At 44.7% G+C, this 22,109-nt stretch overlaps 3 protein-coding genes and 4 non-coding genes across 10 annotated transcripts; 1 reads left to right on the top strand and 6 right to left on the bottom strand.

Annotated features, from left to right (window-relative positions):
* Window positions 1-20: 20 nt before the first annotated feature.
* SPCS1 (signal peptidase complex subunit 1) lies at window positions 21-2,420 on the bottom strand. Its single transcript, XM_086618845.1, has 4 exons — window positions 2,345-2,420; window positions 1,653-1,712; window positions 1,245-1,331; window positions 21-331 (listed from the first exon to the last, which is right to left on the bottom strand). The coding sequence occupies exons 1-4, from the start codon at window positions 2,378-2,380 to the stop codon at window positions 209-211; spliced, it is 306 nt and encodes a 101-aa protein (XP_086474971.1). The 5' UTR covers window positions 2,381-2,420; the 3' UTR covers window positions 21-208.
* A 625-nt stretch (window positions 2,421-3,045) lies between these two features.
* GLT8D1 (glycosyltransferase 8 domain containing 1) lies at window positions 3,046-10,380 on the top strand. 2 transcript variants are annotated; one of them, XM_086618865.1, is made up of 10 exons: window positions 3,046-3,331; window positions 3,995-4,054; window positions 4,161-4,259; window positions 5,595-5,811; window positions 6,412-6,529; window positions 7,065-7,149; window positions 7,381-7,493; window positions 8,030-8,196; window positions 8,371-8,483; window positions 9,150-10,380. In XM_086618865.1, the coding sequence occupies exons 2-10, from the start codon at window positions 4,039-4,041 to the stop codon at window positions 9,338-9,340; spliced, it is 1,119 nt and encodes a 372-aa protein (XP_086474991.1). In that variant the 5' UTR covers window positions 3,046-3,331; window positions 3,995-4,038; the 3' UTR covers window positions 9,341-10,380. The 2 variants fall into 2 exon arrangements, with proteins under 2 accessions (XP_086474991.1, XP_086474990.1); XM_086618864.1 differs by having other exon boundaries at window positions 3,046-3,745.
* A 1,314-nt stretch (window positions 10,381-11,694) lies between these two features.
* Window positions 11,695-20,995, bottom strand: GNL3 (G protein nucleolar 3). 3 transcript variants are annotated; one of them, XM_086618824.1, is made up of 16 exons: window positions 20,967-20,995; window positions 20,587-20,645; window positions 19,996-20,133; window positions 19,229-19,342; window positions 18,968-19,051; window positions 18,335-18,470; window positions 18,032-18,115; window positions 17,319-17,422; window positions 16,263-16,398; window positions 15,656-15,743; window positions 15,081-15,264; window positions 14,284-14,426; window positions 13,408-13,544; window positions 12,665-12,879; window positions 12,148-12,229; window positions 11,695-12,059 (listed from the first exon to the last, which is right to left on the bottom strand). In XM_086618824.1, exons 1-16 carry the CDS (start codon window positions 20,977-20,979, stop codon window positions 11,977-11,979), a joined length of 1,800 nt encoding a protein of 599 aa, XP_086474950.1. In that variant the 5' UTR covers window positions 20,980-20,995; the 3' UTR covers window positions 11,695-11,976. The 3 variants fall into 3 exon arrangements, with proteins under 3 accessions (XP_086474950.1, XP_086474952.1, XP_086474951.1); XM_086618826.1 differs by lacking the exon at window positions 18,032-18,115 and having other exon boundaries at window positions 11,695-12,064; window positions 12,147-12,229; XM_086618825.1 differs by lacking the exon at window positions 18,032-18,115.
* LOC147527994 (small nucleolar RNA SNORD19) lies at window positions 14,704-14,779 on the bottom strand. Its single transcript, XR_015222496.1, has one exon. It is a non-coding gene; the product is annotated as a small nucleolar RNA SNORD19 (small nucleolar RNA).
* LOC147527993 (small nucleolar RNA SNORD69) lies at window positions 15,335-15,412 on the bottom strand. The gene has a single exon (XR_015222492.1). It is a non-coding gene; the product is annotated as a small nucleolar RNA SNORD69 (small nucleolar RNA).
* On the bottom strand, window positions 15,846-15,919 carry LOC147527992 (small nucleolar RNA SNORD19). Its single transcript, XR_015222495.1, has one exon. It is a non-coding gene; the product is annotated as a small nucleolar RNA SNORD19 (small nucleolar RNA).
* Window positions 18,210-18,282, bottom strand: LOC147527991 (small nucleolar RNA SNORD19). The gene has a single exon (XR_015222494.1). It is a non-coding gene; the product is annotated as a small nucleolar RNA SNORD19 (small nucleolar RNA).
* Window positions 20,996-22,109: the final 1,114 nt, after the last annotated feature.

Here is a 22,109-nt window from a genome sequence, read left to right as displayed (position 1 = left end):
TAATCCCCCCGACCCCTGCCTTCCCAGTGACTTCGCTGAAACTCCAGCCAAAATTTAGAGAGCCTTCACGCTCTCTCCAGATCTTGTTGTACTAATTCTAGAATACAAAGTAGTAAGAAAAAACCCAAACACTAAGCCAAGAAGTACCTCCCAGTGGAAATGTATTTAACAAAATTTAACAAGGTAATAACATGAAGAAGCGTGTTTTTTAGCTTTTAGCATGTCTCTTTGGCTTTCTGTCTGCTGCCTTCTTTTCTTCTGTTCCTGACTCTTGGACAGGTAGCCACTTCAGAGGATTGCGGCGGTACATAGGCCACGGCGGGAGCGTTAGCTTGGAGAAAAGGAATTAAGTCAGAATGTGTAAATCAAGATGCTAGAGAAGTGTTTTGTACAGCTCGTTAGGAAAACCTCATTCCCTAACTATTGCACCAACTGAGAAAGCTCACGCAATTTCCTCTATAAAGAGATACGCGTAGTCTTGCTCACGTACGCATGATGAAAGGACCCCAGCTCATTGCAAGGAGGAGGACGAAAGCACCCACCCTGAAGAAAAAAAGGATACCCCTGGACTACCAAGGTGACGCCAGCATCCTGGCCTCGCCAACACCTCTGTGAAACCCTCCCCTTTGCTGCCATCTTAGATAAGTTACTGTGGCAAGACCGACTCCAGGGATGTTTAGATCAAGAAAGCAGCAGAGGGATGATGAGGCCACAAAGTTACAGGGGCTTTTCAACACGGTAGCACCTTTGTGTTAAGTAGGGGTTGGTCAAATCATGTTGTATCCCAAGGCTTGAAAGGTGTAAGAACCTTGTGTAAAACTGCATTCGGTGTGCTCCCATTGGAACGAGACACCTCATGTGCACGAATAAGGAATTACTTTGCAATTCTACACTGTATGTCCTGGCCTCTCCTCGGTTGCCATGGGCCAGCTGCAAAATTTTCCTGACAAGCTCCGACTCCACAGAAAACCTAACTGTCCATTCTGTTAATAGTGCTATCAGCTTGATTTAAAAGTTACGTTTAATTGGAATGAAAAACTAATTCAATGTTACGTACCAGTATTAACTTGCAATGCTCTCTAATATCTTACTCGCATTTGAGAAAAGGCACAGATAGATACATATTAATCTGAAATACACAGCAAATGGTTTGTCTGTGCTGACAGCCCCTTAGTTCAAGGATTATTTCAGGTTAAATGGTGCATGTATTTTCTGGTTTGGGGGAAAAAAAAAATAAATCTTACCAAACATGATAAAGCAAATCCAGCCATAACTATGTAGACAGTCCATCCAAATTGTTCAATGATGTAGCCATAGATGAAACCAATTATCTGGAGGTGCGTGAAGAAAATCAGACTTTAAACAAAGGAAAAAATTTCCCATACCATGATCAAGTTGTGGGATAGAGGGAGAGGAGTTAAGTAGGTTTTTCAAAAGTGTAGCTCAAACTTTGTTGTTTTCAAAATTGTAGGCCAATAAGGAAAGTGAAAGACTGAAAGAAGAAAAGTCTTAATCTGTGATAGCCTTTCCGATTTTGTCTAAAGCTTTTAGTGACCCGGCTAAGGCAAACAATCAGAAAAAACACTTGTTTGTAAGATGGGAAAACAAAATATAGTCCTTTCTGTTATCGCCCACAGTTCTAGCATACTTACGGCAGAGACAAGAATGATTCCTTGAAAAATCTGTTCTGCTAATTTTTGGCCCTTGTAGTCCTGTGGAAAGAAATCGATTTTTAATTACTCAAAACACAAACCTACCAGTTAAACTCTTTCAGGTTAGAGCCTAGAGTCAGCCTGACCACAGGTTCTTGGGTTTTTTTGTTCAACTTTCAGACCAGACTGGAATGATTTTTTCTTACAATGTCTGGATTTCAAGTGTAAGAGAATTACGCTCTTAATTCACTGACCACCTCCCCGACAGTCTTGACCGCATCATTTGGAAACAGAAGCAAGCTCTGCCCGTTCAGGGCAGTAACACGAGTTCACAACGCCCCCGTAGCTCGCTCCGCGCCGCTGTGTGGAAGCCCCGACGCCACAAAGGAGCGTGTCGGCGAGGACGGGATTCGCCTGTCGCCTGCGTTTGCCCGACCCTGGCAGCCCGTCGTGCTGGAAACGCTTTTCTGTGCCCTCCGGCGGTGCAGGGCACAGGCCGAGGAGGCACCCGTGTGTGGCCTTGACTGTTCAGCGCGTTAAACCTCGGATTTCAGACAAAAACCCGAAACTCCCGGGGCACCGCCCCGCAGCTCCGGCAGCGGTTCCTGCCGCGCAGGTGCCGCCAGCGCACGGAGAAGGGGAACGCGGAAGCCCGCGACACGGGGCCGGGCCGCCCGCGGCGGTGACCCTACCATGTGCGCGGGGATGGAGCGGAAGATGTTCAGCATGGCGGCGGCGAGCGGCGCCTGGTCGCGGTCGTCTTCCTCGCCCTCGCCCGGGCCCCGCGGCGGCGGCCGACCGTCCGTGAGGCGCAGGCGGAGGGCCGGCGGGTGCCGCGGCTCAGCGCGACGCTGAAGCGGGACCGGAAGGCGGCAGCTGAGCTGGCCGGAAACAGGCCCGTTTCGCTCCGCCCCGTCCGCCGGCAGCTCTCGGCTCTGCGCCGCCGCCGCGGGCCTCGGCCTTCCCTGCGCCGTCATGTCGCCGCGCCGCGGGACGCTGTCTCCCCGGCAACGGCTGCTTTGAGCCTCGGGACCCCTGACTGAGTGGGGCCTTCAGCCCGCAGGTGCGAGGCGCTCGCGGGGCCGCCTGTCCGGAATCGACGCTGACTTGGCAGCCGGCGGGCGGCCCTTCCTGCCCGAGGCTCGAACTCTCCTGGCGAAGCCGCCGTCGGCTGCCGCAGCCCCACGAGTGCAGCGGGGCGGGCGCGGCGCGGCCTTCGCGCCTCGCGGCCATCAGGCATCGCGGTGGGCACCTGCGGCGCGCTGTGCCGCTGCTGGCGGGGGCGGCGCGCGCTGCCGAGGTGGCAGTTGGCGGCGGCGGCGCGGGCGAACGGAGAGAGGAGCGGGCGGGGCTGCTCGGCGGCGGGGAGCTGGGCCCGGCCCAGCGCGTGCGAACCGCCCCACCGGGGTGTTTCTGTGTCGTCCTCGGTAAACGCGTCCTTCCCGGGGCAGAAGCGCAACGGCGGAGAGAGGACGGTGGCGGCCGATACCGTAACGGTAACGGCGCGGTTTGCGGTGTGTGAACTGGGAGACTTGGCCAGTGCTCGTCGTGCAGAACTGCCGCTGTTTCTCGGGTTGTGCTCCTCGTCACGGTGTGAGCGCTTCCCGTGCGTTACCGGAGAGCTGCTTCTCGCCCCGGGACGGGGGGTTCTCGTTCTGGTTTTATAACCGCGGTTACTGGTAAATAATGAATAAGCGCGTTTGAGTTTCATACCGAAATGGCGTCATCGCGCTGTGGTTTTACCCCCCTCTGTAACGCGACGATAATACCTTCTTTCACGCTCCTGTGATCTTTTTTTGTGTGATGACGTTTCAGCTGATACTCTGTTATGTTTTATGTAGAGAATTTCATAGTTTTGAAAGTTTATAATGCTATTTGTTAAAGTTTTACTAACATTGCGTCCTGCCAAGGTCTTGCAGTTAGTTAAGTATGGAAAGAACTGTATAATCATTTGCCTTACTGCTGGGATGCTTCCAGTTCAGACAGTTAAATAAATTGTTTCAACAGTAAAGAAACCATATGTAATTTTCCAGATTCTTTCCAGGTCACTTTTGACTGGCAGAAGGAGTTTGGGATTTTTTTCTGTCGGTGAAGTAAGTGGCAAGATCTGTACATCTCCCTTCTTAGCTCCGAGTTCTTCTTTAGATGCGTCGTTGTCGCTACAGACTTACTGAGATACGATACTCGGTGACTGAAGCGTGACGTGCAGGTTTGGGTTGTTAAGAGAAGGAAATAGCCGCTGCGGGCAGAAGAGGTTTTGACGCTCCTGGCGACAGTGTGCTGTGTCTTGTGCAGGCATGCACTGGAAGTAGGAAGTGACTGCTGTGTTTTCTCTCGTGCAGGTTTGCAGGAACTTTATGCTAATAAATAAAATAACAAGAGGAAAATGACATTAAGGAAAGGTATGTGTATATGTATGTGTCTGATCTTTTCAACATCTCTTTTGTAGTTTTCTGAGTTTCCCAATCATTCTCTGGTTATATTAACTTTTTTCTTTGAAATTTTCAGTGAACATTTCCATCCTTATAGTGGCTGTTGTCATATTTTTACTAGTTCTTCATCATAACTTCCTAGGCCTCAGTGACTTCTTGAAACGGGAATTGTCAGGTATGTTGGGTGTTTTTTGTTTTTTGGTTTTTTTTCTTTAAGATTAGTGGGAAAGCACACGCTCTGGTCAGACAGAAACCACCACGTGGCTGAAATGATGTGTATGATAATGATCAGTTATTTGCATAACAAGATACAATTTTTTAACTCACTTACGAGTAGATCTTTTCCTGTTCTCATACCCAGGAAACTTCAGCTTGATGGGACTGTCTATTCTTGATGTCCTGTGACTCTTCTTGGTCAAGAAGCCAGGCGAGATAGCAGTAAGGGTTCCTTCTGGCTTTGAAAGTCACTAAGATACAGTTCAATTTACTTAGCAAAGCCTTTTAATTTTTGAGAGTCTGCTTTTAAGAACTGCCCACAGTCCCACAGAGCTTCTCCGTGTCCCCGTTAACTGCCAAGTCCCAGTTTGCTGCTCCTGGGAGCTGTTGCTCCTGAGTAGCAGTTGTACAGGTGCTTCCCAACAGCAGTTGAATAAGACCTTGACAGGTGTTAACCAGAAATCAGTTGAAGTCAAAGCTGTTGAGCTCTGTCATCAGAAAAAGGCAAACGGAAGCAAAGCCTGTCTTTGTCAACAGCAAAACACTGCCCACAAACTTTCCAGTCCCTGTTTGCTATGTTCATCAAATTACCTAAAATGATCTAATATGTAATAGTCCAGATCATCTGAAAGGTACCAGTGTTGTTATTGCCACTTTTACAGGTGATATGGTCTAATTGCAATGCTGATCTCCCATTTTCCTGTCTGCACACTATAAGTATAAATTCTTGTGGTTCCAGCTTAGATAACGTAGTATGATGAGATCCCTGGAATAAACACGGTCTGTACTTAATGCCTTGATCTTTGGTGGGAAAAAGTTCACAACAGTGACTTTAATTTAGAATTTCTGTTTTCTTCATTGGTTCCTACTGAAAAGAAAGCAGAAAAAGAGGAAAGGGTGATGTGGAGAAGACTAGAAGGTGGTTTGGGTAAACAGGAGGGGGAAGTCAGTGGGATTATAGACATGGCAGAGGGGACCGAAGGTGAGTGCAGCCTACTGTAGTTTATGCCTCGTTTCAGTACCTTGTTGTGATGCCTGTGAATATGTACGGCTCAATGCATGTAGTTTATTTCCAAGTGTGATGTGTTCCTATTCCTTAACATCTCTGATTCTCAAGAGCAGGTGCTATATTTTGAGTGTTTGATCCTGGCATGCTGTAATCCACACCCCAGCTTGAGACATCCAAGTGCTGGCATAGCAGAAGTGGTTGAAGGTGTTGGGAATTTTAGCATTCTAATAATGTCTGTGTTTCGTTTGCATAAAACAAGTATGTGATGCCTTTTGTTCTCCGCAGATGCAAATCCATTAGGACTTCAGCCTATAGATTTCATACCTGCGGTTCCCCAGAGGCTGGCAGATGAACGGAATGATAAGGAGATTTCCGTGGTCATTGCAGCATCGGATGAGAGGCTTGGGGGTGCAATTGCAGCCATGAACAGTATTTACAGTAACACCAGGTCCAATGTGGTTTTCCATATTGTCACTTTGAATGATACTGTGGATCACTTGAGGTAATGGTCTTTTTATTGGATTCCCACAATACTGTAAAACTTAAGTATCTCTGAGAAGAGGAAGAGCTGACTTTCCCTGGAACTGCGCTCTTCAAAATTGTTTGCTGTCCTATCTGCTGATGATTATTGCAGCTTTTTGACAAGGCTGTGGTGGGGAGTCCTGAAGTCTTTCCTTCTGGTAACGTTTCAGGGATGGAAAAGAGCCATCTCTTCCAGTGGGGTTATTTCCAGCCACTGGGATTGGAGTTCGTTGGTGGAGAGTTGTAAAAGTTACTTCCTGCATTTCATCTAAGCAATTCAAATACTGGCAACAAAGTTTCTGCATTTTTCTAGATTGTTCTTTGATCCTTTTATTGTTACCATGTCCATTAACGCTGGTATTTTTTGTGAAGGATCTGTGATAATGGGACTATATGTTTCTAATAAAATAAGAAGCAACCCCCTACCTTTCGTGTGTCACAGCTGCTGTGTGCTGATAGCGGGCATGCCCAGGAAGCGAGTGGCCAGATCAAGATCCGTGTCATTGTCCATTGGATCTCTTGCCTTTCCTTTGATTTTTTGTTTCATTTAACAAAATCAATGCCTTTCTCCTGTTTGCAGGCTGTGGCTGAGTAAAACTGCTCTGAAAAATTTGAGATACCGAATTTTGGATTTTGACCCTCATGTCTTAGAAGGGAAAGTACAAGTGGATCCTCAAAAGGCAGACTCCCTAAAACCAGTGAGGATGATGTTGATTACTTTTTGCCATTATTAGTAATGATACACTTTGATATTGGCTTTCGAACACAACTAGAGATCAAAACCAAATCTGTTAGCATAGGAGAATATTTTATAATCAAATTCTTAAATTTCAGCAACAATAAATGTCCAGGTAGTGAGAGATGGATTTGAATGTCTACACATGCATGCCTACTATCATTTTTTGCTGCTAGCTACAGTGAAACACGGCTTGCATGTCAAGCATGCCAACACATCAGAGATACTACAGATATATGTGGAGAAATAAAAAGTTCTTGTTTAGATCAGTTTTAAAGTTAGTTTGTTAAGGCAAAAATTCATAGGAAACCAGAAATTGATGTAACCTATTTATTTTAAATAACTGCTAGGATATTGCTGCCTATTTTACTTCCTTGATAGAAGTTGTCTTGGACATCCGTGCCATAGATAAGTGCCAGGAGTATCAGTCAATTTCAGATTTATTTGCATAGTTTTTAATTTAATTCTTCACTTCTTTTGCTTTCTTGTTTTCATAGTTAACCTTTGCAAGATTCTACTTGCCCAGTTTGGTACCTCATGCAGAGAAGATCATCTATGTGGATGATGATGTAATAGTGCAAGGTATGGGACCTTTTCTTAGCCTTTTGCCACTGGCCTTATGCTGAGGTCAGTATGCCTTCTCTTACAGTAACCAGACACTTCTGGTTCCAGGAAAGATGTAAAAACTTGTAAATATGAATAAATAGGATTAAACAGAGTTGGTTTATCTTCTGTAGAAATGGGCTGAAAAAAGTCACTTGGCACTTAATCGGGATTGTTTTTGATTCTTCTGTTCTTACTTTCATTTTTCAGATGATATTCTTGAACTTTACAACACTCCATTGAAACCTGGACATGCTGCTGCATTTTCAGATGACTGTGACTCAACCACTAATAAAGTTGCTGTCCGTGGAGCAGGGAACGAGGTTAGTTTTAATTCTGATTCAGTGGTAACAATATTGTAGATCCCAGGCTTTGGAAACGGACACTCACTTTTAATGTTCTGGCATGTTGACTTCTAAATGCAGTGAACCTACAGGCATGACTGTCCCTACCCAAACCAATTTACTCTGATATTTGTGTTACAAATGACAACTCCAGTTCCTGCTTAGACACAGTAAAAGCACTTGGAATTTTTCCCAGTGTGGAACAGCAGTAGGTCTTAGAACATCAGAGGGAGAATTTTTCATTTGAGAGTGTATAGAAAGTACTTTTTCTGGGAGTGGTACCGTATTAATAATATGGTATTATTAAGACCATGCAGCATTCCTTAAAATATGTAGTTTATATAATCATAGTTTTAAAACGTTAGACCTTAAGCTTTCTTTCTCTTATGTCAAAGGAAAGGTGTATTTGCTTTAACAACTTCAAGTTGTGCTTGTCTGCTGAAAGTCGTGCAAAATTTTTCTTTAAATAGTAATTTGACCACATTTTAAGCTAATTCCTACTCTCTTTTTTCCAGTATAATTACATTGGGTTTCTAGATTACAAAAAAGAAACCATTCGAAAGCTTGGCATGAAAGCCAACACCTGCTCTTTCAATCCAGGAGTTTTTGTTGCCAATTTGACAGAGTGGAAATTACAGAACATCACTAAGCAGCTGGAGAAGTGGATGGCACTTAATGTAGCGTAAGTACCCCCAAGATGAGGGCGACAGTGGGTCAGGGGTTGGGTTCTGGCAATGGCATTTAACCGCTAAATGAAGGAATGTGTATCTGTGGGTTCCCGTCGTGCAAGTGAAAATCAACTGGTTTAGGGCCACACAAGCATCCTTTCCCAACTTCTATTCATGTTCTCTTCCAGAGAGGAACTTTACAGTCGGACTCTGGCTGGCAGCATCACGACACCTCCACTGCTAATTGTATTTTACAAGCAACATTCCAGTATCGATCCCATGTGGAACGTCCGGCATCTCGGTATGTATGGAAACATTAGTGACACTGCTCCTCCAGTGTGTTTTTCCAGGTCTGTAGCTGGACACCTGTTTGATGATGCAGCAAATGGATCTTCTCTTTCCCTGTTTTTCTTGTTCTTTGAGAAACATTGCTTTGCAAGACCATCTTGGGGCTTGTGGGCCTGATCCTTCATGTTCTTTTTTTGAACTACTAAGGGGATAGTTCTTGAATTGACCTACTTTCAAGTTACTTCTCATTTTCCTTTTCTTTTCCCATGTGTATATATATTGTATCTAAAGTCATCCTAGGTGTCTCCTCCAAGACTGTTGAGAGGAACAGGCTCCTGTCTGTCTGCTACTGGTGAAACCTCAGTGCTGAGTGGGCTTTCTTAGGTTTTCTTTCCCATGATCAATACATAGGCTGCTGAATAATCTGGGTATTAAGGGGGTTTGAAAGAACTTGGAAGTTAAGGCAGTGCATTAAAATAGATACTGAGACAGATCAAAGTGGCATTCAGTTGCACCCGATGATGTTTTTCACTTTGCCCTGATTTCTGCCTCCCACATCACCTCCTTTCTCCATAAATGACAAGATTTCCTTTGTTAAAATCCTTTGAAGTTAAAATACTGCACGTTGTTGTTTCTGCTGCTTTTATTTTGGGCACTAATACTTCTTTTTCAATAAAAGGGTCTAGTGCTGGAAAAAGGTACTCTCCTCAGTTTGTGAAAGCTGCCAAGCTTCTCCATTGGAACGGACATTTCAAACCGTGGGGAAGAACAGCCTCGTACGCTGAAGTCTGGGAGAAGTGGTATGTCCCTGACCCTACAGGCAAGTTCAACCTGATCCGCAGACACTCGGAAGCCTATGAAGCAAAGTAGAGTCAATTCTAATAACTGATGGCATTTTCTCAGGAAACTTATGGAGCCAAGCAGAATTTTTTTTTAAACCAACTTGCATTACAGAGCAGTCCTTGCCTTCTGGAGCACCAGGTGATGCATTTACTCAGGTGCAGCTCTGAAATGCGCAGGTCCCAAGGAGACTCACTTCACTTGTGTGACAGAAGGTGCTACTCCAGCAGCACTGTAGAAAGCAAGGGAGGATCTCCACAAACAAGCACTTTTATTAGTTCATTACTGTCTGTTGAAGCCTTCTGCTCTTAACTACAAGTCTTCTAGAGGAGGATCATATTGTCTGCTACAGAAAGAAACAGTTTCTAAGAACAAGATACAACTTCAACTTGTGCTTCACCATGCAAATCTTGCACAGCAACGTACTGTAATTAAGAGCTGCTTGGGTTTTGGTCTGTGTGTTTTGGGGTTTTTTTTTGTTTTCTTATCCTGTGAAATAGTTTCATCAACAACCCTTTCTTGCATGAAATCTCCTCCCAACCATTTCTGTGTAAGTCTTTCTTGCAGAATTCTGCAAAACCGAATCTTGGTTTTTTTGAAAGATGAAATTTTCAAGTATTATTTCACTATGCAAAGTGATTTTAACTGCCAGTGAACACTAAAGCAATTTTTGTAAAGCAGTGGAGAAAACTGTTCAAAAATAAAAGCTAATTTTAACATGTTGACTCAAACCTCGGGTAAACGGCCATCTGATTCTAGTCTTGATCTAACACGTGAAATGTGTTTCCTTTTGTAGTTAAATACAGTAGAAAGTGATTGAAACTAAAGTCAATTGATCTCATCTTTGCGAAAGCAATCTCATTATAACATTGTGCAAAATGTGTATTTTGGGGAATCAGGCTGTATGAATTACAGATTAATTTTATTATTGTCAAGTTCCTCACAGTTCTCTCAAGTGAGCACAGCTCTGCCATAGAAGTTTTTCCTACCATGCCTTTCCCAGTCTGGCCCTTTAAACTCATCAAGCAAGATGCCTGTGCCCTTTTGCTGCTGGCTGCCCATTGCCTTTTCTAGAGGTAAGTTTTTTTTTTTATTTTATTTTATTTTTTTTATAGTTGCAGTATTATTTTTGAGCAGTGGTTATTATTAGCTGATGTATCTCAGCAGCCATTGTGCCAGCTGTTCCATTTAATACAGATTTGAACTCAAGTTGCTGTTTTTATTCAATATTGATTCTGAACAGTCCTTAGTATCAGGTATTTAGACAGATGGCTTTGTGTCAGTACAGCGCCGGGCTCAGTGTTGCGTGGTCTGAGGTAGCGGGCAGCAGAGAGCGGAACGGCTCGTTCACGTGTAGGAATATGGTTTTAGTACTGCTTTGGAATTTAAGAGGCTTTCTAATTGCTTGACTCATTGCAGTCCCTGCCTATAGTTCTGTTTCTGTCCTGGATGGTGATCTGTGGTTTGTTACCTACTGTTTCTTTTCCTGGGTTTTGAGAAACAAGAACCATTCTTGTTCTGGAAGTGGTTAAAGTAATGAAGTAAGTTCTGTTACCAAACTTTGAAAGATTGTACTCCATCAGCTGACACCAACTTAATGCTGATGACCAGGCTGTTTTAGCAGGCTTAAATAAACTGCATGTGTCTGTGTCTGCACGTGATGCTTTTTTAAGCTGCCTAGGAAGACTGTGCCTCAACATATGTTTAGGGAAAATACAACTATCTATAAAGAACACAGAAATCAGACCTTTTAAGAAGAAGAAAACAGGCACATAGAGGAGATGCCTGGTGTCAGGCGTTTATTCAAAATGCTTAATTCATTGAGCAGCTGCAGGGCCTCTTGGTAATTCTCTTGCTACCCCAGCTCTGCTATAGGCTGAGTGCAGTAACATGTCCTTATTGCACAGGGCAGCATTTTGCTCTACACTTACTGGTTGTTGTCACATACAATAGGTCTCATCAGGAAATATGTCTTTTGGTCAAGAATACTGTAAGAATAAGAAGTTTGTTTCCCAGTGAAGACAGATTACTAATATAATTTTAGTTACCTTTCCCAGTGAAACTTCTGAACATACAAAGCAGTGCTTAGCTAGACATAAGATATCCTATCTAAGTAGCGTTTTCTACTGAACTTTTATATATGGAAGTTCTACAAGTTTTACTGACTTTAGTCAGGAAAATTTACTGACTTTAGTCACGCTCTAGGTGTATGGTCTTTGTAATCCTCTAGGAAAAACAATTAAATTTTATGGAAGATGAAAACTTACCTTGACATTTAATTGCTGGAACATGACTAGAATTAAACATTTACCATTGTTTTTCAAAGAAAAAGACAAAGGGTTTATCCTTTTGAAACATCTTTTTATAAGACAAAATGAACTCAGTCTATTAGGAGTTTTTTTAAATAGGCTTTTTTTCATATAGGAAATAAAGTTTAGGACTTAAAGCTGAATACAGTCAGTTTCCTAGACTTGTATAAAATCTGCAACAATCAAGGGAGATACAGTATTATATACATTATTTGACACAGTAGTAATTGTAAGCCTTTGCAGCAGCTCTGGTGTGCAGCTGCACATTCCTCCAACTTCTGCCACAACACAAGTCTTCATGACTGTTCCAAAAGCCAGCAATAAGAGTACCCGAGCCGTGTCTTCACACCTAATTCATTACACATAGTCTGTATTAAAATCGTAGGCATCATCTTCATCTGCTGTCTTATCCAAGCTGAATGATAGTGAATTAGAATGTTCTGAGAAAAGAAAATCGTGTGTTAGTGAAGCCAATGCAAGTGCTAGGGAACTAGAGACTATCCTTCAAGCCAGGGTTTTAATACAGACCTGCTATCTGCTTTTCTGAATTTGTAGGACTTGTTTGTCGTTTTCCAAGCTTTGCTTTCCTGATGACTTGAATTTTGCTTTCCTACAAGTCAGAGAGGTCAGACGTGTGTTTATTCAGACATCACTAATGAAGTCTCCTACACAAATGGCAACCTGTCAGAGACTGATGATAGTGTGGATGTCCCCTTGTATAGCTGGTCAGGAACACACTGCCTTAGAACAATGTCATCATAGAATCACAGCATGGTTTGGGTTGGAAGGGACCTCAAAGATCATCTAGTTCCAACCCCCCTGCCATGGGCAGGGACACCCTCCACTACACCAGGTTTCCTTTATTAAGGAAACCACACCATGTTGTTTCCTTAATTAAGCAAAAAGCTCAACCCTTATCTCCAGGAGACTTTTTTGATTACTCCTGGTGGCTTCACTGTGCCCTCTAAGCTCACAGCAAGATACTGACTGGGTACTTGGTGTCAGGATGTGAACAGACAGAAGCAGCCTACAGAAACTGATTTACCTCTTGGACATCCATTTCTTCTTCTTCTTCTACATCATCTTGATCATCATCAGTTTCTGCGAAATCCTCGTCATCGTCTTCCTCTCCCTCTTTGCTTTTTTCCAGGTCTTCCCACTCTGATGCTTCCTCTATGAGTGTATTTTCCCCTATTGTCCCATTTGTCATACCAGCTGACTGGAAAATGATGCTGTTTGCTGGACTGGGGAATTTTAAAGCTGAGAAAAAACACAGGAAGTGTATGTTAAGTCACTGTCAGACAGTACCAGATGTAATGCCTACCCCGAGAGCCATTTTAGGTCAGGGCTAGAAAAAGGCAGTCCTGCCCCTTCCCTTCGAAGAGATGGCACTCCCACATAAGCAGGTAGAATAAAGGACAATTCTCTAAGAATAGTTTTCGCTGAGGCATCTACAGAAGACTGCTAGGAGCTGAAAGACTTGGATTTGAGTATAAATTGTACTGAGTAAAATGTATTTTGTTGGCCTAATTAGCCAATGTTTGTGCTCTTCAACATTCTTTTCCCCTATTTTCTATTTAGGAGCGTTATGTCAGATGAGCAGAAACTAAGAACTAGCAGGGGTACTGTTCTGTTGCATCAGAATCCACTTCTTTCTTAAAAGGTTCATATTCACTGCATATCGGCAAAGCTATCGCGTAAACCCCAAGAGGACTTTGTTCAAAATCTCTCATTAAAACTACTACTACCACTCTTAATGGTAGCAGTGCATTACAGCAACAGCCCTACCTTGAACAGTGGCGTTGTTTTCATCTTCTACGTTCTTTAAATTAAAGCACTCCTGCATTTCAGCTATTTTGTCTTCTGTAAGATACGGTGGCTGTCTCTGAGATTCTGGAGGTTGTGAGTGGTAGCTTATTTTAGCACTGGGAAAATGAAATATCGGTATTAAAAAACAACCACAGATAACACAGTGAAATCACTGTGTTTAAAAGTAAAACCCAGAGCACAAACCTCTCAAACTCCTCAACCTAACTGCTCATTGATTGTCATCTGTTTTAACAGCAGTTAAATGGCTATTTAACTTTGACTCTGAAGTTGTCAATAGCAGTACTCAGTGGATAGCCCACTGCTGAGAGGAAAAAGAAATGGCACCCTTTGTCACCACAAAGCATCTGCCTGTGAAATCATGAGCTGTAAAAGCAGCTGAACCACTTGAGCAAGCAAAATAGCCACACTCAATTACTGATTTTGAGTTACATTTATTCCCACTCTCAGAATACAGGGAATAACTTTCCACAGAAAATTTGCCATATCCTTTCTTGTCTGTAGGAGAGGACGACGTGGATTCAGTACTTGAGAGGGAGGCAAATCCCTCTTATAGCAGAAGTTATGGCAGAAGTCAGCAAATTGGCTAAGGAGTAATGTGCAACATGCTTTGACTCTTTCCACGTATTCTTCACTACTTTATAAAATTATCCATGGATGGTGTTCTCTAAATCTGTTAGTCAATCCATCTCTCCTTACCAAAGCAAAATGTGAGAAAGTGGGGAAAAAAGAAGAGGAGCCTCTCCTTTCTAAGTACTTCTAAGGACTCAACTTCTGTGCTGGATTAACAATGTGAAAAAGGTGAGCAGCATAAAGCAAAATTCATAGCATACGTACCCTGTCCAGTCACAAAGTAGTACTTTAGCTATATTCTCTATGTCAGGAACACCTCCCTTTTTCAGCATGCCCCTTTTCTGAGCAAGTAAAGTTAAAAACTCTTCAGTGTTCCTGAAATCCGGGATGCTATAGTGCATCATTACCTAGTGCAAAAGAAAATGGTGCTTTCAGAAAGAGATACCCATTTTTGTTTTAGGAATAAAAGAGCAAATCAAATTGGGTTATAATGAGGATGAACACGTATGTGAAGAGCCATTTTTCTCTTGCATGTGGGAGTAAACATTACAAAGCAAAATGCCTACTTCATAAACAAACTCATCTGCCATTCACTGATACTAGTGGGTGTATAGACACCACACTGTTTTGTGAAAAAGAGTTACCAGAACTGAACGGGAATTAGTCTTAGGTTAATCTACTTGAAACTAGAGTGAAATCAGAGTTGGATCTGAGGTCTTCACTGTAATAATAGGAAGCAGTCAGAGTATCTTCATTTTTCACTCTGTGATACTGTGATGAGATCTTAAAAGCAGGGGTTTTTAAAGATCAGAGAAATTACTGGGAAAAGAGAACTCTGGCTGACAGGATCCTGGCATGCTCTTTCTGCCTTCCATTTATAAGGATGAAAGATCACACTTTGTGTTGGATACACTAGCCAAAGTTTGCCACTCTGTATAGTTAGGGGAAAGCAGTGCAAAAGCTACCAGAACTAGCTCAAGTCAACGAGCTTTGGTTATTGGCCTAAGAAACCTCCAGAGAAGTCAAATGCAGTGAGAGATGTGCAAAAAGATGCAGCTCACCTGCTGTTTACTGCAGTGATTTAGAATGGCATCTACTCCTTCAAGCACGTCTGCTGATCCTGATTCTTCAGTGTCTATGATACTTCTCAAGGCCAGAGCCAGGGCGTTGTTAGAAGGATCTGCAATGATACTTGGACTGTCTAACATCTTTGTCTGTTTATCAATGTGCACAATTTGCATGGACCTATTGAGAGAGAAATGCACTGTGAGCAGATAAATCAACTAGCAAAGGACTGGTCATGGGAGGAATGCACAACACAAAGCTCTGCGTTGGACTGAATGCACTCCACACAGAGTCAGTGTCAGTGCTTTCGCATCATGTGCTTTGTACAGGACAGAAATCTAAATGTACAAAAAGAGCAGATTTATACACTGTACTCCCTCATGACAGCTTGCATCACACAGGTCAGTATCTTTCATCCTGACAAATTGAAATGTGCATTTAAAACTGCACACAGGGACATTCTTTGCCCCTAAGTGATGGAAAGTGTACAGAAACAACAAACTGGAATGAGTTTGCAACAGAATGCAACAACAAACAGGGAAATTAACAGCTTTCATCAGACTCAGCTTACTTGGTAACACCTCTTGTTAGGCCAACGTTGCAAGCACGAACTCCTTTAAGACTGTTGATTATGCTGCTCTTTCCTACGTTAGGGAAACCTAAAGAAAACCACGGAAATTTTTGTAAGTTAAATAAGAAAATTCAGCCTATGTTAACACTGATCAAAACTGCTTCCTCCAGGTATCTTTGGTAAAGTACATCTTCAGTGTGAGATCAGAGTTGGATCTGAAGTCTTCACTACAGAAGTAAGACAAAGTCTGTATCCTCATTTCTCACACTGACAATGAAAACACTGAATGTAACACCACAAATTGTATCAGATAGGAGGAAGGCAGTGCAAGCTGCATGGTATGTAGCCTGCTGCTTTTGTTTGCCTAAGATGGCGAATCTGCTACAGCCTCACGCAATGTGCTTTCCACAGATCACACAGTGTTTAAGTGCAACATAGATCACTGTCAACTGAAGTACTACAACAGTGAGTCACAGATAAAAGTAACAACAATGACTAGAAAAGGCTAAAAGCAAGTCGTGTTAATTTTTTTACCCAATTGGTAACACAGGATACCAAAGCTTTATGGGAGGAGAAGGAAATGCTTCCTGTCTCTTCAAACGCTTACCTACTATCCCAACCTGAATGGCTTTGTTTTGAGTCTTGCCATGCTCATGAAGAAGTTTCAAAAGGCACTTGCTTCCAAAACATTCAGTGGTTCTCGATAAATCAACGCGAGCGTGTCTTTTTCTGAACTGTTCCTGCTACAGGATTCAAAGGAAAAAAAGCCCAATCATGGTCAGAAGCTATTTTGGAAGGTAAGTATGTATTTATTTATCTACTGTAATGTTTCCAGCTCCTATCTTCTATTAGATGATGTTACTGTGTTCTTCTAAACAGAAGGAATTAGTTTAATAAGAAACTGGCTGATCAGTTAAGTGACAGTAACAAGGCTGCCATCAAGAGAAAAAGGAATGTGAACTGACGTACAGGGCTTGTGATTTCAGCTCAGGCTGTGCTGCGACCATAAAATAACCATGTACGTTCAGATGGTAGAATCCTTAAATCTGCTGATTCATCCAAGAGGTTTCCACTTTTTGAAGGATTTCAAAGCCTGCTCTCTGCGTTGCAGTTTCTGCACCATTTTGCAGGAGGGCCTATTTCACTGTGCTGCTATCAGGGTTACGATGTGTGAAGCATTATGTATTAATACACGTACGACTCAAACGAGCATCTTCAAAGAGCTGAGACTAGGACATGGGGAGCTAACCCATTTATATTCTCATGAAATAATGTCAGGTGCTATCTTTATTGATGGCCACAGTCGGGATGAATGCAGCAGTTTAGCCTGTACCACTTCAACTACAAAACATTTAAGATGTAACCGGTGCATATATCCCATGTAGAAGAGGAAAAATTCCTCATTTTCCTCCCCTCACTGTCCTCCTTACTGCAGTCCAGCATCCAGGGCACAAATAACTACATATTTCAACAGCAAGAATTCCCCCACAGTACCACAAAGCTTAGTCAAAAGTGAAAAGGCATAACCATCAGTCACAGCAGTATAACCAGACAAGAGGAAAGGGAATTTTAAACAAAAAAGAGTTCCTGTTTTTCAGCATGTTCCAACATATATCACTGCAAACATACAACTTAGTCATGAGACAGCCTGCAGCACTCTTACCATAGTCTTGTCCTTCATCAATGTTGCCGATTTAAAAGCAACCGTTGGAAACTCCTTCTTCAAATAATTCAACCATTTCTCTAAGTTCTCCTTTGGCACTAAATCTGGAAAAAAAGAGCACAGTCCTTTCACTTCTGTGAATCTTAAATATTACTGTGCAGAGAAAATCTAATGTGGAATAAGCAACCAGGCTGTATTTTGTTAATTTAGTATGTGTCTTTACAACAAATAATGTTTGGCTGTAGTAGAGTCCTGGGTGTGTTCCCCAAAGGCACTCAGCATTGCAAGTTTTAGTCTTTATTTTCTGCGTCAAGCAGAACACACCATAAGTACATTTTTGACTCCTGTATCAGATTGTTAATGCTGGGGTCCTGCTAGGAGACTTTATATGGTACAGACAGTGATGCTCTGTGGAGGATTATGGGATCAGGATTATGCCATCATCCCTGTAAAGGCTACTCTAATACAAAGCACTCTTTGCTCTTGCTGTCGCTCTTGGTATTTCCTTTTATTTTTTTGCTGCTGTTGACCCAGTAATTTTCAGCCTTTTCAGCTGGTTTCACCTGCTTTTGTGTGTGTTCTTTCATACAGCAACGCAAGAGAGAAAATACCTCCCAAGGCCAAATTTCAAGAACAACCATCGCATTGATTTGCTGATCTTTAACTCACTGCTGGCTCAGTGGAGACCAGCATCATGACCTCTGCCTACTCACCTACAGCCACAAAAATGTTAAAAATTGTAAGATCTTTAACTTCTGTCAAATTTGGCTGAAACTGGCCAATGCCCTCAGAAGTTACTGCAAAAGAAAGGGGCTAATGTGCATTTACCTGTCTGTGGTGTTTTCTTAGCAAACTAGACTAAAAGGTGGTGAAACATGGCCCCTTCAGTAGGGCAGCGAGCTCAGAGTTGGATCTTATGTCTTCAATGGAATCTCCGATTCCTTTAAAATCTTCTTCATAGCTCACAGCACCAAACAGTGACCAAGTAATACTACAAGAAAACCTGTGCTTCTTACCAATTTTGTTCAGAACCAACAGTAGCTTTTTGTTTCCTCCAGAGCAAGTTACAGCTTGCTCCAGTTGAGGACACCGGCAGCCCATTGGATCTCTTGCATCTAAAACCTCTAGAACCACATCTGAGGCATCAATCACCTAGGTTAGAAAAAAAAGAGAAGACTCAGCTAAGACATGACAGACCATTTGACAGATGGCAACTCTGGAATAGCTTACAACAGTTACTGTTGAATTTCACAGAATGATTGGTGAGGTTTCATGAGACTGTTCTTGTTTGAGCTCCTTTCTTCTGAACTACAAACCAGAAAGCTGAAGCAATTTTCATCTTTTTTCTCTAAAGACAAGAAATCCGTAGACACTAGTACCTCATTACTACAAGAGCTCTCTGATCACTATGTACTGATATCAGCCCAGGAAATCTAATACCTCAAAGAGTTGGATGTCTCAGTAGGTCAGACCAGACAAGACCAAAACTCTCAGTTTCTGTCATAAAATCCCTTACTTCAGCATTGAAGTTTATCACAAGCGATGTTTATACTCTCTAGCAGGTGCACGGTAATGCAAAAAAGGAAAATAACACGTGTTCTTGCTGCTGACTCTCATCAAATGATATAAAAATAGTTAAAGCATCTCACCTTCCTGAGCTCCCTGCAGAATGATTTCTTTGAGTTTTTATCGGGCAGTTTGTTAGTCTTTGCTTTAGATTTGCCAGAGGATTCCTGAATGCAAATGAAAATTACAGGGAATGATTTAACTGAGAATTAGTGTATTATACTAGTGTGCGTATACAGCATGGAAATGTAACACGGAACATATTGCTTAAGAAGGCGTAGTGTCAGGATGACTTTTGTTGCTTCTGTAAGCTTCAAGGAATCAAAATCATATCAGATACATACCTTTTCCCCTGCTTTTTCCTTGATTTTGGCTGCATTCTTTTTAGCTTCAAGTTTTCTTTTCTTTTCATGTTCTTTCTGTCTGTTGAGCTTCTGCTTTTGTTTTAGTTCTTCAAGCTGATTGCAAACAAAAACCCATGCCAGATAAAACACACGTGAAGGTGGTAAGGAAGTCTGTTCTTTCTCCCCATTTAGTTATGTCTGACCAAAGTTCCTGAGACAGTGTAGTTAGAAGTCATGGCTGTCCCAAGTGACACCAGGAACTTTTTTTGCATCCTACCATGAAAAGAATACTGTTGCCTTCAATTGCTCAAAACCAGAGGCAATGCATCCATTAGAGAGTCCCCAAAATAACACTACAGCTGACAAGAGTGCTGCTTTCATGTCACATTACTCCGTGCTGCAGACAGCGGATCCTTATTTTCCATATGATCGCATAATGCCAAGATTTAAGTTTTAGCATTCTGATGGGAGATCTCAGTATCTGAGCATCACAGGCAATTTGGATTACATTAGAAAGGATGCTTCCAGCATGTTTATATGCACAGTGATGAAATGAAGGTTAAAAAGAATAGAGCAAGTTGTTACACACTGTGTAACGCGAGAAATAAAAACATTATTTATCCAAAGCTCATGTCTACTAGGACCGTTTACAATCTACCATGCTTGCAGCTCTGGGCATTTGCATGTGCGCACACAGGCACACAGAGCTTCCCTGAAGACAGGAATGGTCTCAGTTCTTGTCTAATTTACCACAAACTGTATTTTACCCTCTGCTTTCTTTGCTCCGCTTCCCGTAGAAGCTCTTCCCTAAACGGTGCAGCACTGGGAACACCGGGATCTTTCTTGGGCTTTTTGCGTCCACGTTTTTTGGCCTCCTTCCTGACTTTTCGGTGGTGTTCTCTGATCTGAAGACAGGAACAAGAATATTTTCTCAGTCTAAGGCAAAAAAAAAAAAGGGTTGTATCCCTCCTATTTACAGATAGAGAGTAAAAAATGGTACATTTCTGACTTTAGATCAAAGTGTTTCGATAGCATAAGGTCTCATCGTAAAGCTACACTTCAACGCCGCAGCCCAAAATAATGCAAAACGTATTGATGTAAAAAACCTACGCTTCTTCTTACATCATCGTTCGGCTGATGGTAACCGGAAAGCAAAGCGCTCCGTACAACCCAGATTCCTTACCGTTCAACAGAACATCCTTATTATGTACAAGTACAACGTGTTTCTGTAGTTTTCTAAAGTTTTTAGTGTTACACAGTCAGCACGGAGCGTCAATTAGAAACGGTCACCCCTCGCCCCCACCCTCCCCGCGCTCCGTGCGGCCTCCGCCCCGGGCCGGGCGCCCACCGGGACTCACCTTCTTCTGGATCTTGTAGCGCTTGTGGCAGGTCAGCCTCTTGCTGGCCTTCTTCAGCTCTGCAACGCACCGCGCCCGTCAGCGCCGGCCCCCCGCGGTCCTCCCGCGCCCCGGAGACAGCCCCGCCGCACACGGGCGCCCGGGGAAGCGGCCGAGCTCGCATCGCCGCCCGCCGCCGCCGCTCCCTCGAGCGCCCGTGTCCGATTCCCCCGCCCCGGGCCGCCAGGCCGCCGCTCCCCTCCCACCTCAGCCCGCCGCCATTACCGCGCTCCCGGGCCGCCCCCCCACCCCGTCGCCTCGGCGCGCTCGCCGGCGACATGCCCGAGGCCCGCCGCCACCCGCGGCCGGCAGTGCCCCCGCTGCCCCGGCCCGCCGCTCACTAGGCCGCTTCATGGCGCCGCCGGGCCGCGCTCGGCCGCCAGCCCACGTGGACGGCCGCGCTCCTTCCTCCTCCCGCCGGCGGGCGCTGCCGTAAAGCGAACCGGCCCTTCCTCGCTGGAGGTGTCGCGCGGGCTCGGCGCGTTTGGCGGCCGGGCAGGCTTTGCGGCAGCGGAGGGCTCGGCGGTGCGGAGCGGCGGCGGCGGCGGCACCGACGGCAGCGGTGGCGGGGCGGGCGGCGGAGGGCGAGTGCGGCCGCGGCTGTCGGAGGCGGAGCGCAGCCGGCTGGGTGAGCGGCGCGGCGCCGGGGTCGCGCAGGCGGGGCGGCGGGCCGCAGCCCGGAGGCCGCTGCCTCCCTTTGTGTGGCCGCCGCGGGGAAGCAGCGCCGCCCGGTCGCGCAGCGCCTTCGCCGCGGCGGGCCCGGGGGCGCCGAGCCCCGCCGCCTCCCCCCGTCACCTCCCCGTCCCCTGGCCCTGGGCCGCGCTGCCGGGCCCCGCGGTGTCGCTGTCCCTCGCTGGCGTCCCGGCCCCGCTGGCGCCGGTGCCTCCCTCAGCGCTCCCTGCCGCGTCCTCCCCGCTGTGCCGGCCCTACCCGCCGCCCCCAGCGTCGCGTCCCGTCCTGTCGCCGGGCTGAGCTCGCGGCGGTGACAGCGGCCGCGCGGCGGGCGGGGGGCCGAGGGCGGGCGGCGGCGCGGCTGCTCCCGGGGCCTTTGGAAGGCGGCCCGGGGGACGGGAGTGCGCCCTGCCCGGTGTGGCGGACATCGTCCTGTCAGGCCGTGAGAGCACAGGCGGGCCCGGTGCCCGAAAAGGCGTTTTTCTTTGTCTCCTGCCTCTGCTGCCAGCAATACCGCCTCGTAAACCGGGCTGGGTGCGGGCAGGAGCGCGCCTGCGGGGCGGTTTGGGGAAAGTACGTGTCGGGCCTCTTTGTTTCTGGTCCCGGTGTGGATAAAACGATGAATGTGCTGCGCCTCTTGCTTCTTCGCCAACTTTATCCCTTTATAGTGTCCGGTCGCTGCCGTCCCTCTTTTCCTGTGTTCTATCTGGTTTCAGCGCGATCGGTAATCGGGGGAAATTCTGGCGGTGTTTCCCTCCCTTGTTTCGTTTGCTAAATTTATAACGATTTGTCGAGTGTCTCTGTTGAAACGT

Source organism: Tauraco erythrolophus, chromosome 12 (assembly GCF_009769465.1).
Source record: "Tauraco erythrolophus isolate bTauEry1 chromosome 12, bTauEry1.pri, whole genome shotgun sequence".
NCBI lineage: Eukaryota > Metazoa > Chordata > Aves > Musophagiformes > Musophagidae > Tauraco > Tauraco erythrolophus.
Note: the sequence above shows the minus strand (reverse complement) of the source record. Positions and strands in the feature narration are given on the sequence as shown.

Excerpts from the sequence above, each read along its gene's own strand:
- SPCS1 (XM_086618845.1), bottom strand. The coding sequence starts at position 2,380 with ATGCTGAACATCTTCCGCTCCATCCCCGCGCACATG. Across the intron at positions 1,713-2,344 it reads GCTCCATCCCCGCGCACATG|GACTACAAGGGCCAAAAATT; the intron begins GTAGGGTCACCG and ends TTCTTTCCACAG. Across the intron at positions 332-1,244 it reads GATTTGCTTTATCATGTTTG|CTAACGCTCCCGCCGTGGCC; the intron begins GTAAGATTTATT and ends CTTTTCTCCAAG.
- GLT8D1 (XM_086618865.1), top strand. Across the intron at positions 5,812-6,411 it reads GATACTGTGGATCACTTGAG|GCTGTGGCTGAGTAAAACTG; the intron begins GTAATGGTCTTT and ends TCCTGTTTGCAG. Across the intron at positions 8,197-8,370 it reads TGGATGGCACTTAATGTAGC|AGAGGAACTTTACAGTCGGA; the intron begins GTAAGTACCCCC and ends GTTCTCTTCCAG.
- GNL3 (XM_086618824.1), bottom strand. Across the intron at positions 18,471-18,967 it reads TCTGCAGGGAGCTCAGGAAG|GTGATTGATGCCTCAGATGT; the intron begins GTGAGATGCTTT and ends TTTCTAACCTAG. Across the intron at positions 12,880-13,407 it reads AAACAACGCCACTGTTCAAG|CTTTAAAATTCCCCAGTCCA; the intron begins GTAGGGCTGTTG and ends GTTTTTTCTCAG.